The sequence below is a fragment of the Carassius carassius genome, chromosome 44 (assembly GCF_963082965.1).
Source record: "Carassius carassius chromosome 44, fCarCar2.1, whole genome shotgun sequence".
Lineage (NCBI taxonomy): Eukaryota > Metazoa > Chordata > Actinopteri > Cypriniformes > Cyprinidae > Carassius > Carassius carassius.
Window position 1 is genome coordinate 18938907 of NC_081798.1, and position 14594 is coordinate 18953500.

Sequence of the window (14594 nt, forward strand, 5' to 3'; positions counted from 1 at the left end):
TGATAAATACTGTAACATTTATAACACATATTGAAGTATTCATGGAATACAGAGGGACTGTCAAATCTAAAATGAGAACATATGAGTCAACTTGCAAGACCATTTAAAATTAACAAGTGAAAGCAATATTATATTATTTTAAAAAGCCTCAAATAAATGTTACAGTACCTTAGATATACAGATATATATATGTATATTTATATACATTTATAATATAAATGTTAAATGCATCAACTGCCCATAATTGTATTTTTTATTTTGCATGGCTTTAGATTATTTTCCTAATGTTTCATTATCAAATATTCCATAAATACTGTATCATTTCTAACAAACATAGCAGCATACATGGAATACAGAGAAACTATTAAATCTAAAGTAGTTCTGCTCTACAAGGAAAAACAGTACCATATCATATCTCCATTTAATAATTATTGTTACACAAAGCAAATTTATGAGCATGCAAAAAATGTTGGTAATATTTATAAATTAATGTTAACCGGCAAAACCATTTAAAATGAGCAAAGGCAAAATGGTTTTAATTTTGTTAAAAAAACCTAAAAGAAAAAGTTACAGTAACGGACCTTAAATTAATATTTTCCCTATTCATATCAATTTGAACCAAATGTATTTTTATTAAAAACATATATATTTTTCAACTATACATTTTTTAAATTATTTTTCCTTTTTTAAATTTATTTATTTATTTGTGCATTTTCCACTATACTTTCTTTGCATTCAATTATCTTTTTTTTATATAAATACTGTAACCTTTTTTTAACAGGAATATAGAAGGATTAAAAAAAAATGTAGAACAATAAAAACCATAAACAAATGGTAAATATACAACATATTGAAAGTGTGCATGCAGGTGTTTGACTCACTCTGGTCACATCGTGGTCCAGTGAAGCCCGCCTCACAATGACAGCGTCCCGTCTGAGCGTCACACCCTCCGTCACCATTTCCACAGTCACAGACACTCACACAGTCCAGACCCCAGCGGCCCGTGTCACAGGCTACCATCAGTGGACGAAGATCACAAGTCAAACACTTGAGTAAAGGTACAGATAATAACATATGCATTTCCATTATTGTTTTATAACTGCACTATAAAAAAAAAAGAAATCAAATTGACCTTTCCTGCAGTTGTGGCCCGTCCAGCCTGGAGGACACGAGCAGCGTCCGGTTACAGGATGGCAGCGTCCTCCATTATCACAGGCACATCTGAGCTGACAGCCCACACCGAAGCGTCCCGAGGGACACACTGAACACAGACACATTCACCAAACACCACATACAGGACAGATGTGTGTGTGTGTGTGTGTGTGTTTGAGAAGAGCAGAGATTCACTCACTGTTCTGGCACAATCTGCCGATGAATCCAGGAGCGCAGACACATGTGCCGTCATGAGGGTCACAGCGGCCTCCGTTCTCACACGCCGGACACGATTCCTGACATCCAACACCCCAGCGACCCTCTGCACACTCTGATGCAGAAATACAGAGTGTGTTTGGATTATACATCTGGACAGCATTATGTCCAGAGATCAATTTGACTCAAAATATTATGTCCTGGGTCAATTTGACCCACATCACATGTCTAAGTTGTCTGAAATCCTGGTTAACCGAGCTTGTTTTTCTTGAATCTGAGTGCGTGTACAAAATTGTAATGCTGTGATGACAGTTGGATCCAACAAAAACAATAAAACTAAAATGTTAAAATAAAAATAAATGAGTAAATAAAATAGTTTATATTCACATTTTCACAAAAAAACTACCCATATAATTATTTTATTTATACTTGTAATTATGTTTCGATGTTTTTTAACACAATATGAGGGGATTAAACAACATGACAACAGGCAGAATGATCATTTTGTCTATGAGCCACTTATAAGTTTACAGTACTAAAATACCATAAATATTACTGTAAAAAATTTTTATTATAAGCTAGGGGTCTCTTCTATAGATGTGAAGACAATATTAAATTACAGAACAATATAAGTATGGCATGTTGGTGTCAGCAATATTACCTTTTTCACAATGTTTTCCAAACGTTCCAGCGGGACACAGGCATTGGCCAGTGATCCTGTCACATGGTGCCCCTGAGCAGTCACATGACTGAGAACAGCCAATCCCAAACCTTCCATCAACGCAATCTATCACAGTAATGGCAAAACTATTTCGTGCTGAACATTTGAAGCACAAATCAAAGCATAATCAATTTCTACATGCAGCTTTATTGATCTGATCAGTGACTGATGCACTGAATACTTTAGCTCTAATGGCTTTAATGCCATATGAACAATATATGTATTTTTAATATGACTTTATTTATCTGACCAATGATTGATGAATGTCATGTACTGCATCTATTATTTGACTTTATTATTGTACCTTGGTCACACTTGTCTCCTGTCTTTCCAGCTGGACACTGTGGTTGACACGCTCCGGTCACATGATCACAGGTCACTCCAGCCGGACAGGAGCATTTATTATCACATCCAGAGCCAAAGAAGCCTGATTCACACTCTGCCAAGAAAAACAAAGAATACTGGTCAGATCATATCGTATACTGTATCTCCATCTCCAACTATTAATTTGTTTAATTTAATTAATTTTTAGATAACATGTTTTAATTTCAAATGCAACTTTTCAGATTTTAAAATTAATAAACATATAAATGTTTTTTTATTTTAAGCTGTCTTTAGTACATTTTTATTTTATGTTTTCCAATTATTTTCATTGTATTTCATTCAAGTATTTCAAAGCCAATTTAAAAGAAAAAATGGTACAAATGCCATGTATCAACTACACATTTTTATTGTATTTATTATTTTATTTAATTTTAGACTGCATGATTTTTTTTTTCATATTTCAGTAAAATAAAAAAATATTAAAATGATGTGTATCAACTGTGCATTTCATTGATTTGTTTTGAGACTGCAATTTTAAAATAAAAATATATATAAAAATAATTGTAGTTTGTTTTATTTAAAGATTGCATGCTTTTCCTTTTTCATTTTCCATTAAAGCATTTCAAAGCAAAATTAAAATAATAAAAAAAGATTAACTATTAATCTTGTTTAATAATTATTAATACTATTAATCTTATTGAATTATATAATGATTGATTTTATCAAATAAGATTATAATTTTGACAGTTCTTTTCCTTGAATTTGAGTTAAGCATTTGCATCAGGTGACACTTCAGATGTTCTTATGCAAACAGACCGTCTTTGCAGGTGTCGTCCCGATAACCAGGCTTGCAGACGCAGGTGCCATGATGACGGTGACACTCTATGGTATTCTGCTGAACACACTGACACTCCTCAGAACAGCCCGGGCCAAACGTCCACTTAGGACATGCTGCATGAACACACGGGACAGGAAGCAATAAGAGATCTAATGTACTTTTGCAAATGGACCCTGTTTTTAACTACGCCACAAAGCACAGTGTAGATAAAATGTCAAGGTATAGCACTCACGTAGGTGACAGAACCTTCCATACAGTCCTGGGTCACACAGACACGCCCCATAAGTGCGATGACACCGTCCGTTATTAGCACAATTACACTTCTTATTACAGATCTTCCCATAGAGACCCTTGGGACAACCTGAAGTGATTGCATCAATATCAATATTATCAATGGTTTATATTTTGTCTATCTCTCCATAAAGTAAAGGTGTTCTGCAAACGGACCGTCCTGACACAGCTCTCCACTGACCCCTGGTGGACAGCGGCAGCTCCCGGTGAGCGGATCACACACACCGCCGTTCTTACACTTACATCTCAACGAGCAGTACCTGCCGAACCAGCCCTCTGGACACGCTGGACAACACACACACACACACACACACACACACAAGAGAGAGCTTTTAGAAATATGTAGTACGATAAACACTTAAGAAATTAACCCTGTATAACCCAGTATAATATTTGATGCACAATTTTTTTTTTCTTAGAATTGAGCTATGAATTCATAATTGCAAGGAGAGTTTAATGCTGAAGAATAAAAGACTGACTTTATATCACATAATTCTGACTTTATAACATGAATTAGTTTATTGTAAAATCAGAATTGCAAGATAGAAAAACGTGCAATTGCAACTTCATATCATGCAATTCTGGGAAAAGTGACTATTACCTTTTTTATGTTTTTATTTAATGGTGGAAACAAGTTTCCATATTGTATAACCTTTAAAACTGTAGATCTTTGATCATAAAACTATGCATTTAAATATCATCTTACTAAGATTACACCTCATTAAGTCATCTTGCTAATAAATATTTTTGGAGATCTAGAGTGACAACCGATATTTACTGTATATCATTTTATGTAAGTAATCTGTTATGCGGTTATAAAGATCAATCTTATTGATTTATACAGAACAAGTTATCAGCATTTCATCTTTTTATTACTTTTTTGAATATATCAGCATCTGCACCAAATTGCTGATTTTTGCTCAGTTTGGGCCTCTGAATAGTTTGAGATCCTTATTCTTATTGTATCAAACTATCAAACAAATATGATACTTAACAAAACCACATATGCAAAAATCTAATTTTTTGCATACATTTTTCTTATTAATATTTCATATGTCAGGCTTTACAGGTTTATAATGGGATCTTATTAAATGTGTCAGGTTTTATTGTAAATGATTTATCTGTTTAAATCATCTTTAATCAAAAAATAAAATCTTTCTTCACCTGTGAAATTACTTTCTGTATATGTAATCAAGTCTGAGTTTTCATTTTGTGATTACTGATATATTTATGATTAAATATAAATATTTATTTATATTTGTGGGTCTTTCAGAGAAACTCACTCTCATTACACATGATTCCCGTCCATCCGTCAGGACAGTCACAGCCGTTTCTGTGTTTGTTACACACTCCTCCATTAGCACAGTCCTCACACGACAGATTGCAGTCGGAGCCGAACGAATTGTTCAAACAAACTGCACAGACCAGAGGAGACAGGATTCGCCCATTAAAAGAAAAAAAAAAGCTAATTTTCATCAGGGTTATTACAGCTAACTAAAACTAAAGCTAAAATCATACAACCCGAATTCCGGAAAAGTTGGGACGTTTTTTAAATTTTAATAAAATGAAAACTAAAGGAATTTCAAATCACATGACCCAATATTTTATTCACAATAGAACATAGATAACGTAGCAAATGTTTAAACTGAGAAATTTTACACTTTTATCCACTTAATTAGCTCATTTAAAATTTAATGCCTGCTACAGGTCTCAAAAAAGTTGGCACGGGGGCAACAAACGGCTAAAAAAGCAAGCAGTTTTGAAAAGATTCAGCTGGGAGAACATCTAGTGATTAATTAAGTTAACTGATATCAGGTCTGTAACATGATTAGCTATAAAAGCTTTGTCTTAGAGAAGCAGAGTCTCTCAGAAGTAAAGATGGGCAGAGGCTCTCCAATCTGTGAAAGACTGCGTAAAAAAATTGTGGAAAACTTTAAAAACAATGTTCCTCAATGTCAAATTGCAAAGGCTTTGCAAATCTCATCATCTACAGTGCATAACATCATCAAAAGATTCAGAGAAACTGGAGAAATCTCTGTGCGTAAGGGACAAGGCCGGAGACCTTTATTGGATGCCCGTGGTCTTTGGGCTCTCAGACGACACTGCATCACTCATCGGCATGATTGTGTCAATGACATTACTAAATGGGCCCAGGAATACTTTCAGAAACCACTGTCGGTAAACACAATCCGCCGTGCCATCAGCAGATGCCAACTAAAGCTCTATCATGCAAAAAGGAAGCCATATGTGAACATGGTCCAGAAGCGCCGTCGTGTCCTGTGGGCCAAGGCTCATTTAAAATGGACTATTTCAAAGTGGAATAGTGTTTTATGGTCAGACGAGTCCAAATTTGACATTCTTGTTGGAAATCACGGACGCCGTGTCCTCCAGGCTAAAGAGGAGGGAGACCTTCCAGCATGTTATCAGCGTTCAGTTCAAAAGCCAGCATCTCTGATGGTATGGGGGTGCATAAGTGCATACGGTATGGGCAGCTTGCATGTTTTGGAAGGCTCTGTGAATGCTGAAAGGTATATAAAGGTTTTAGAGCAACATATGCTTCCCTCCAAACAAAGTCTATTTCAGGGAAGGCCTTGTTTATTTCAGCAGGACAATGCAAAACCACATACTGCAGCTATAACAACAGCATGGCTTCGTCGTAGAAGAGTCCGGGTGCTAACCTGGCCTGCCTGCAGTCCAGATCTTTCACCTATAGAGAACATTTGGCGCATCATTAAACGAAAAATACGTCAAAGACGACCACGAACTCTTCAGCAGCTGGAAATCTATATAAGGCAAGAATGAGACCAAATTCCAACAGCAAAACTCCAGCAACTTATAGCCTCAATGCCCAGACGTCTTCAAATTGTTTTGAAAAGAAAAGGAGATGCTACACCATGGTAAACATGCCCCGTCCCAACTATTTTGAGACCTGTAGCAGAAATCAAAATTGAAATGAGCTCATTTTGTGCATAAAATTGTAAACTTTCTCAGTTTAAACGTTTGCTATGTTATCTATGTTCTATTGTGAATAAAATATTGGCTCATGTGATTTGAAAGTCTTTTAGTTTTCATTTTATAAAAATTTAAAAAACGTCCCAACTTTTCCGGAATTCGGGTTGTAGTAGCAAAACCTTTTTGTTAACTTGCTAGCGCAAACTGTCTTTTAGCTTTATAATAGTACTGTCAGGATTTACTAAAGACACACAGTTATGAATTAGTGCTGAAAAGGTGTGGACACAGTTATTTTTGCGCCTGACCTTAATGAATTCTGTATTCTTTCATTTGTGCATTGTTAATAAATCACTCGCAGAAATTTCTCGCAGCACTGTTTTGGAACTGCGCTCTCACGCTAATTCGCCCTGATTATTAAAACTGGCCCAGTAACTATTATATTATATTCACATTTAGTCATTTAGCAGACACTTTTATCCAAAGGGGACTTACAAATAAGGCCGATATAGAAGCAATCACAATCAACAAAAGAGCAATGATGCTATAACAAGTCAGTTAGTTTAAACACAGTACTAGGTTAGGTTTTTTTTTTTTTTTTACATTATTAAGTAAATTAAAAAAATGATAGATTAGAAAACAATTGAATACATTTTTTTAAGAAAACTGATAGAGAGTGCTAGAGTTAGAGGGTGAAATAAAGATGTAAGAGATGTGTTTTAGCTGATTCTTGAAGATGGCTAAGGGCTCAGCAGCTCGGATTGAGTTGGGGAGGTCATTCCACCAGGAGGGAACATTTAAAACATTTAAAAGTTCATGAAAGTGGTTTTGTGGCTCTTTGGGATGGCACAATCAAGCGACGTTCACTTGCAGAACGCAAGCTTCTAGAGGGAACATAAGTCTGAAGTAATGAATTTAGGTAAAGGGGTGCAGAGCCAGTGGTAGATTTGTAGGCAAAGATCAATGCCTTGAATTTAATGCAAGCAGCTGGTAGCCAGTGCAAATTAATAAACAGAGGTGTGACATGCATTATTTTCGGTTCATTAAAAATCAATCTTGCTGCCCATTCTGGATTAATTGTAAAGGTTTGATAGAACTGGCTGGGAGACCTGCCAAGAGAACATTGCAATAGTCCAGCCTCGACAGAACAAGAGATTGAACAAGGAGTTGTGTAGCATGTTCCGAAAGAAATGGTCTGATCTTCTTGATGTTGAATAAGCAAATCTGCAGGACTGGACAGTTTTAGCAATGTGGTCTAAGAAAGTCAGCTGATCATAACTCCAAGGTTTCTGGTTGTTTTTGAAGGAGTTATGGTTGATGTACCTAACTGGATGGTGAAATTGTGATTAAACAATGGGTTTGCTGAAACCACAAGCAGTTCTGTCTTGTCAAGGTTAAGTTGAAGGTGATGGTCCTTCATCCAGCAAGAAATGTCTGTTAGACAAGCTGAGATGTGAGCATCTACCATCGGATCATCAGGATGGAATGAGAGGTAGAGTTGAGTGTAATCAGCATAGCAGTGGTATGAAAAGCCATGTTTCTGAATGACAGAACCTAATGATGCCATGTAGACAGAGAAGAGAATTGGTCCAAGAACTGAGCCCTGAGGCACCCCAGTAGCTAGCTGCCAAAGCAACACTTCTTATTTTTATTCTAAATTAAATTTAGAAAAAATTTATTCTAAAATGACTAAACCTAAAGAAACATCAAAGTAAAAAAATAAAATAATAATAATAAAAATATAGAGAGATATATTTTAAAGAAACAAAAAAGACAAGAAAAAAAACTTTGCCTCTTACTGAATTTCTCAGTTAATGTGCTCTCAGCGCGCAGTTCTCCTGTGTCATCCTCATAGTCGTCATATCGCTCCAGGATCTGCTCATAGTCCTGCAGAATAGTGAGCTGAGGTCGGGGTCTGTCCACCATCTGACCACTGCTCAAAGCCTCTACTGACTCCTCCAGCACTAGGACAACAAACCATTATTTTGATAATAAATTAATCTAACGGTTATTAACACAATTAATCAACAATAATTTCACTGAATAATCACTAGGCTTTGATTGATTATTCAGCTTTTGCAATTACTGTAGTTAAAAAATTAAGCTATGCATATTCAAAATCACTTCAGCTTTTGAAAATGTCAAAAACAATTACTGTATATTATTATTATACTATTGCAATTATTATATCTTTTTTTTTTTACAATACAAATAAACATATTTGGCACATAAAATGAGATGGCAGAGATATGGTCTTATTCATCATTTAATTAATAGTATGAAAAAGTAACTGACTGACACATCATTCAGCCTAACAACTCCTTTCTGGATATGGAATAAAATGAAGGTAAATTATGAGACATTTTATTTTTGGATAAACCATTTTATTCACAGCATTATCTCATGAATTAAAATACCTGACAGTGTTATGATCATCAAAACAGTAAAGTATTAATTCTAACTTAAAACAAGACTGACATTGTTTTTTCATGTTTATTTCTTTAAACTGCTTGCTTTAAAGCAATCTATTGTATAACGCATACATACAAACATATGCATGATCACTATGATAAGATGCTTTTTGTTTTCTCACCGCTGGCATTTTTATTGCATGTTTATTTTGTTATTGAGAAATCAAAGAATTTCAACTCAAGCAGGAAATTTGGATGGCATTTGTAGCACAAGTCAATAAGTAAGAGCTTATTTGAAATTGATTGCTGTAACAAATAACAAACTGTGTTATTGCAGGCACTTACAGTACATTAGGTCAAATGATATCAAGAAGCTATTCAACAACAAAAATATTTGTCTACAAGTTGTTGATAATGTTGACTAATTGTTTTAGCCCATTCCAGCACTGACACCAACACACACACATTTAATTTAATTAGCCTTTAGTGAAGTGACATTCGGCCAAGTATGGTGACCCATACTCAGAATTTGTGCTCTGCATTTAACCCATCCGAAGTGCACACACACAGAGCAGTGAACACACACACACACTGTGAACACACACCCGGAGCAGTGGGCAGCCATTTATGCTGCGGCGCCCGGGGAGCAGTTGGGGGTTCGGTGCCTTGCTCAAGGGCACCTAAGTCATGGTATTTACGTTTGCTCAGTAATGTTACATTACACAAACTATATTTGAATATCTGCAATTTCAGTCAAACATCTTTCATTTTTGGTGTTTTACGACTTAAAATCGTGAAAACTTAAATCAAATGGAATCATATTATCTATGTTAAAATGTGTCAAGGAATGAAGATCTGATCTGATCACATCATTGCAAAATGCAGTTTTATGACCTTGAATAAACTAAATTAGGTTTTTACATTAAATCACTTCCCAACAATGAGTCAGTTAACACCAGAACAGACCTTTACATTAAAAACAAACTATACACTAATTATTGTTTTATATATATATATATATATATATATATATATATATATATATATATATATATATATATTACAACTTTAATGATAGTTTTTGATTCAGTTATTTTTCAAAATCATTCTAGCTGGCAGAATATTTAACCTGTTTGATGTATTAATATAATATAATATAATATAATCAGGGTGCGATTTGTGAAAAAAACAGAGGGGGGCGGGGCTGTTTTGAAACATTTTAATTCATAAAAATAAATCATGAGAACATGAACTATGAGGTCATGCGCTAATTAGCATATTTATGACGTAAGTGCGTCATATTGTATTGCCTCCCTATAGTCTGCAATTTAATTTAGCCATTTAATTTAATTCTCAATAAAACACAATTGATGTCGGCTATACTTGCTTGTAAAATAGAGTTAGAAGCAACATAATATCATTTTTTTGCTGTTCCTCTCTGCGCTCACTGAACACAACAGATACAGAGAGAGAGGCTCGCGCTGGGAAAGAGAGACCTCGCGCTCGTACGGCAGCACCAGAGAGTCTCAGAGACTAAGTAATGATTGTCCAAAAAGTCGTTAGATTTGTCGCTAGTCGCTTTTTTGGAAAAAAGGCGCTAAATCTAGCGACAAAGTCACCAAGTTAGCAACTCCACTGCCCAGCGGACCCAGCTTCAATCGTCTCGCAAGTGTTGATAGGCTATTACTCGTGAGGTGTAACCAATCAGATAGCACCGTGGGAGGGACATTGAGCAAGTCTGCAGAGTGATTAAAATAGAGAGGCTGCATGGCAGTCAAAGTAGCGCATTTTAAAATAAAATTGACTTTAATCAAACCACGGATCCGTGATAAGTTTTGTGATCCGTCTCGCCAATAGTGTAGTAGCACTGATCACTTTGAGGGGGGGATAAATTTATCCCCCGCCGGGGATAAAAATAATTAAGCAGAGGCAGGGATACATTGACCAGAAATGGGGAAATCCCACGCATCCCCCCGACAAATCTCACACTGAATATAATATAATATAATATAATATAATATAATATAATATAATATAATATAATATAATATAATATAATATAATATAATATAATATAATATAATATAATATAATATAATTTCCCCTATTTGATGAATCTCTCATATAAAGTTTTCTCTAGAATGTTTGGTCCCACTTTATATTAAGTGTCCCTAATACCTGTCAAAGTAACAACATGTGTATGTAGTATGTAACCACAGAGTAAGTACACATTGGTACATAGCATCTACAGCTATAATATTTCTGTAACTAAACACATGTAACAACCCTCTGAATGGTTTGTTTAAGTACAAATGTGTAACAGGACATATGTAACTACATTTTGTAACAACATGTATAAGAATAATTGGAACCATTTGATCCAGGGGTTGGAGATGGGTAGGTTTAGTGGTGGAAATGAGATCCAGGTGGCAGAGATGGGATCCAGGCGGTGGATATGGGATCCAGGTGGTGGAGATGGGTAGGTTTAGGGGTGGAAATGGAATCCAGGGGTTGGAGATGGGTAGGTTTAGGGGGGGAAATGGAATCCAGGGGTTGGAGATGGGTAGGTTTAGGATTTCAATTGGATCCAGGTGGTGGAGATGGGTAGGTTTAGGGGTGGAAATGGGATCCAGGGGTTGGAGATGGGTAGGTTTAGGGGTGGAAACGGGATCCAGGTGGTGGAGATGAGTAGGTTTAGGGGTGGAAATGGGATCCAGGGGTTGGAGATGGGTAGGTTTAGGGGTGGAAATGGGATCCATGGGTTGGAGATGGGTAGGTTTAGGGGTGGAAATGGGATCCAGTGATTGGAAATGGGTAGGGTTAGGGGTGGAAATGGGATCCAGGTGGTGGAGATGGGTAGGTTTAGGGGTGGAAATGGGATCCAGGGGTTGGAGATGGGTAGGTTTAGGAGTGGAAATGGGATCCAGCGGTTGGAGATGGGTAGGTTTAGGGGTGGAAATGGGATCCAGTGGTTCGATATGGGTAGGTTTAGGGGTGGAAATGGGATCCAGGTGTTGGAGATGGGTAGGTTTAGGGGTGGAAATGGGATCCAGTGGTTGGATATGGGTAGGTTTAGGGGTGGAAATGGGATCCAGGTGGTGGAGATGGGTAGGTTTAGGGGTGGAAATGGGATCCAGTGGTTGGATATGGGTAGGTTTAGGGGTGAAAATGGGATCCAGGGGTTGGAGATGGGTAGGTTTAGGGGTTTAAATTGGGTCCAGGTGGTGGAGATTGGTAGGTTTGGGGATGGAAATTGGAATCCAGGGGGTAGAGATGGGTGTGTTTAAGGGTGGAAATGGGATCCAGATGGTAGAAATGTGTAGGTTTAGGGGTGGAAATGGGATCCAGGTGGTGGAGATGGGTAGGTCTAGGGGTGGAAATGGGATCCAGGGAGTGGAGATGGGTGGGTTTAAGGGTGTAAATGGGATCCAGGTGGTGGAGATGAGTATGTTTAAGGGTGTAAATGGGATCCAGGTGGTGGAGATGGGTAGGTTTAGGGGTGGAAATGTGATCCAGGGGGTTGAGATGGGAGGGTTTGGGGATATGTAAAGTGAAAGGAGTTTGATCTAGAGTTGGATTTGCATGACTGTATTACCAGTGTACTTACATGGTAACTCCTCAGGAACTGTCAACTTGATATAAAGTGTAACATTATGGACACCGACCACAATTTATATGAAAAGCCTAACTTACTGGCCGCTGATGTGTAACATCAGAGTAATTACATGATAAATCTACTATAAAGTGTAGAGATGGGTAGGTTTAGGGGTGGAAATGTTATCCAGGTGGTGGAGATGGGTAGGTATAGGGGTGGAAATGTGATCCAGGTGGAGGAGATGGGTAGGTATAGGGGTGGAAATGTGATCCAGGAGGTGGAGATGGGTGGGTTTGGGGATATGTAAAGTGGAAGGAGTTTGATCTCGAGTTGGAGTTGCACGACTGTAATACCAGTGTACTTGCCCTCAGGAACTGTCAACTTGATATAAAGTGTAACATTATGGACACAGACCACAATTTATATGAAAAGCCTAACTTACTGGCTGCTGACTGCTGCTGTGTAACACCAGAGTAATTACACGATAAATCTAATATAAAGTGTTACACTTTCTTTACCAAAAAGTGCTGTTAGTCCTGTTGCACATTTGTACTTTCATTACCAAAAAGTGTTGTTACCAATGTCTTGTTACACATTTGTACTTACACATATCATTCAGTTCCTTGTTACATATGTGTAGTTACACAAACATTACAGCTGTAGATACTATGTACCAATGTGTACTTACACTGTTGTTACATACTACGTACACATTTAGTTACTATGTAAGTACACAGGTATGAGGGACACAGTGTAAAGTGGGACCCAATGTTTTATTTAAATGAGTTCAAAATTAATTTATTGTTGATATTAAAAATAATTATGAAAAGAAAGGAGGTTCATGACAGGCTGAGAACTCACATATACATGAGTGTCTGTCCTCATCGAGACGATACCCGCGTCTACAGAAGCACTGGGAGGAGCCGGCACTGTTCTGACACATGTGATCACATCCTCCGTTTGCAGCCAAACACTCGTCTATATCTGTAATCACACATGTCTGGATCTAGATTCCTAAATCTCCGTAAATGTCTTTTTTTCTCTCTCTCTGTGAATGTCATACCATCACAGCTGCATCCATCAGCGTTCAGTCGATATCCAGCTGTACAGTAACACTCGTAACCTCCAGGATAGTTTGTGCAGTCATGCTCACAACACGAGCTGCCCTCTACACACTCGTTTATATCTGAAAGACACACACAGCTTTACCTCACATGCTTACTGTGACTAAAACAGGAAATGGTCTTATTAGATTTCTTTACCGATGCAGGTCTTGTGGTCGACGTCCAGCTGGTATCCTTGGTTACAGCTGCACACAGGTCCACTGGTTGAATGTTCGCAGTGATGAGAACAACCGCCGTTATTATGATCACAGCTGTTTACAATCTCCATCTCGATGCCTGAGAGTGAAAAACACACCCACACACAGCATTGGAAATGAATGGAAAACAAATTTCATCTAGTGGAAACGTTTGGTGATGCTCCAAAAGAAAATCTTACTGAAAGCTAATTTTTTGAGGTATCAACCTCAAAAACTAAACCTAAAACTTGTTTAGACTTACGACTTTCATTTTCTCTCTCTCATTTTTCATAATAATAAACGTATACTTCTATAACTTATTTAAAATTTTACAAAATGTTAAATGAAAACATTGCGGAACTATATATAAGTTCTGTCAATTAATTAAAAAAAATTAATAATTGCACATCGTGATTAATCGCATATTAAAGTTTTTACATAAACTGTTTTATTCTGTTCGGCAATTTACACTACAGATGATGAGAAACAAATGATTTAATTGCCTTTTCTTGTTTTGAGCACATGTATGTGAGACGTGTTGCATGCGATTTGACAGGATAGGTCCAGTCTCAGATCATACTCACGATAGCACTGCTTGCCATCAATACCCAGCTCATAGGCAGTGGGACACACACACATGAAAGATCCCCTGGTGTTACGACAACCGTGAGCGCAGTCTGCCTGGCCCGTCTGACACTCGTCAATGTCTGATGCAAAGACAACACATGTACAAACACGTATGCTACACTTTAAAGATCACTTGAGTATGAAGACATGATGAACATTAATGACATGTT

General features: G+C 37.0%; 1 protein-coding gene across 2 annotated transcripts in view; it reads right to left on the minus strand.

Moving 5' to 3' along the window:
- Positions 1-14594, minus strand: part of megf6b (multiple EGF-like-domains 6b) — an 88145-nt gene that overhangs the window by 14063 nt on the left and 59488 nt on the right. For both annotated transcript variants that reach the window (XM_059537222.1, XM_059537223.1), the window contains 14 exons: positions 14382-14504; positions 13760-13897; positions 13561-13683; positions 13359-13481; positions 8291-8455; positions 4826-4957; positions 3699-3827; positions 3484-3612; positions 3230-3364; positions 2394-2528; positions 2030-2155; positions 1352-1483; positions 1133-1261; positions 882-1013 (listed from right to left, as the gene is read on the minus strand). In XM_059537222.1, the coding sequence (XP_059393205.1) occupies positions 882-1013; positions 1133-1261; positions 1352-1483; positions 2030-2155; positions 2394-2528; positions 3230-3364; positions 3484-3612; positions 3699-3827; positions 4826-4957; positions 8291-8455; positions 13359-13481; positions 13561-13683; positions 13760-13897; positions 14382-14504 (1851 nt within the window). The remainder of the gene's footprint in view (positions 1-881; positions 1014-1132; positions 1262-1351; positions 1484-2029; positions 2156-2393; positions 2529-3229; positions 3365-3483; positions 3613-3698; positions 3828-4825; positions 4958-8290; positions 8456-13358; positions 13482-13560; positions 13684-13759; positions 13898-14381; positions 14505-14594) is intronic.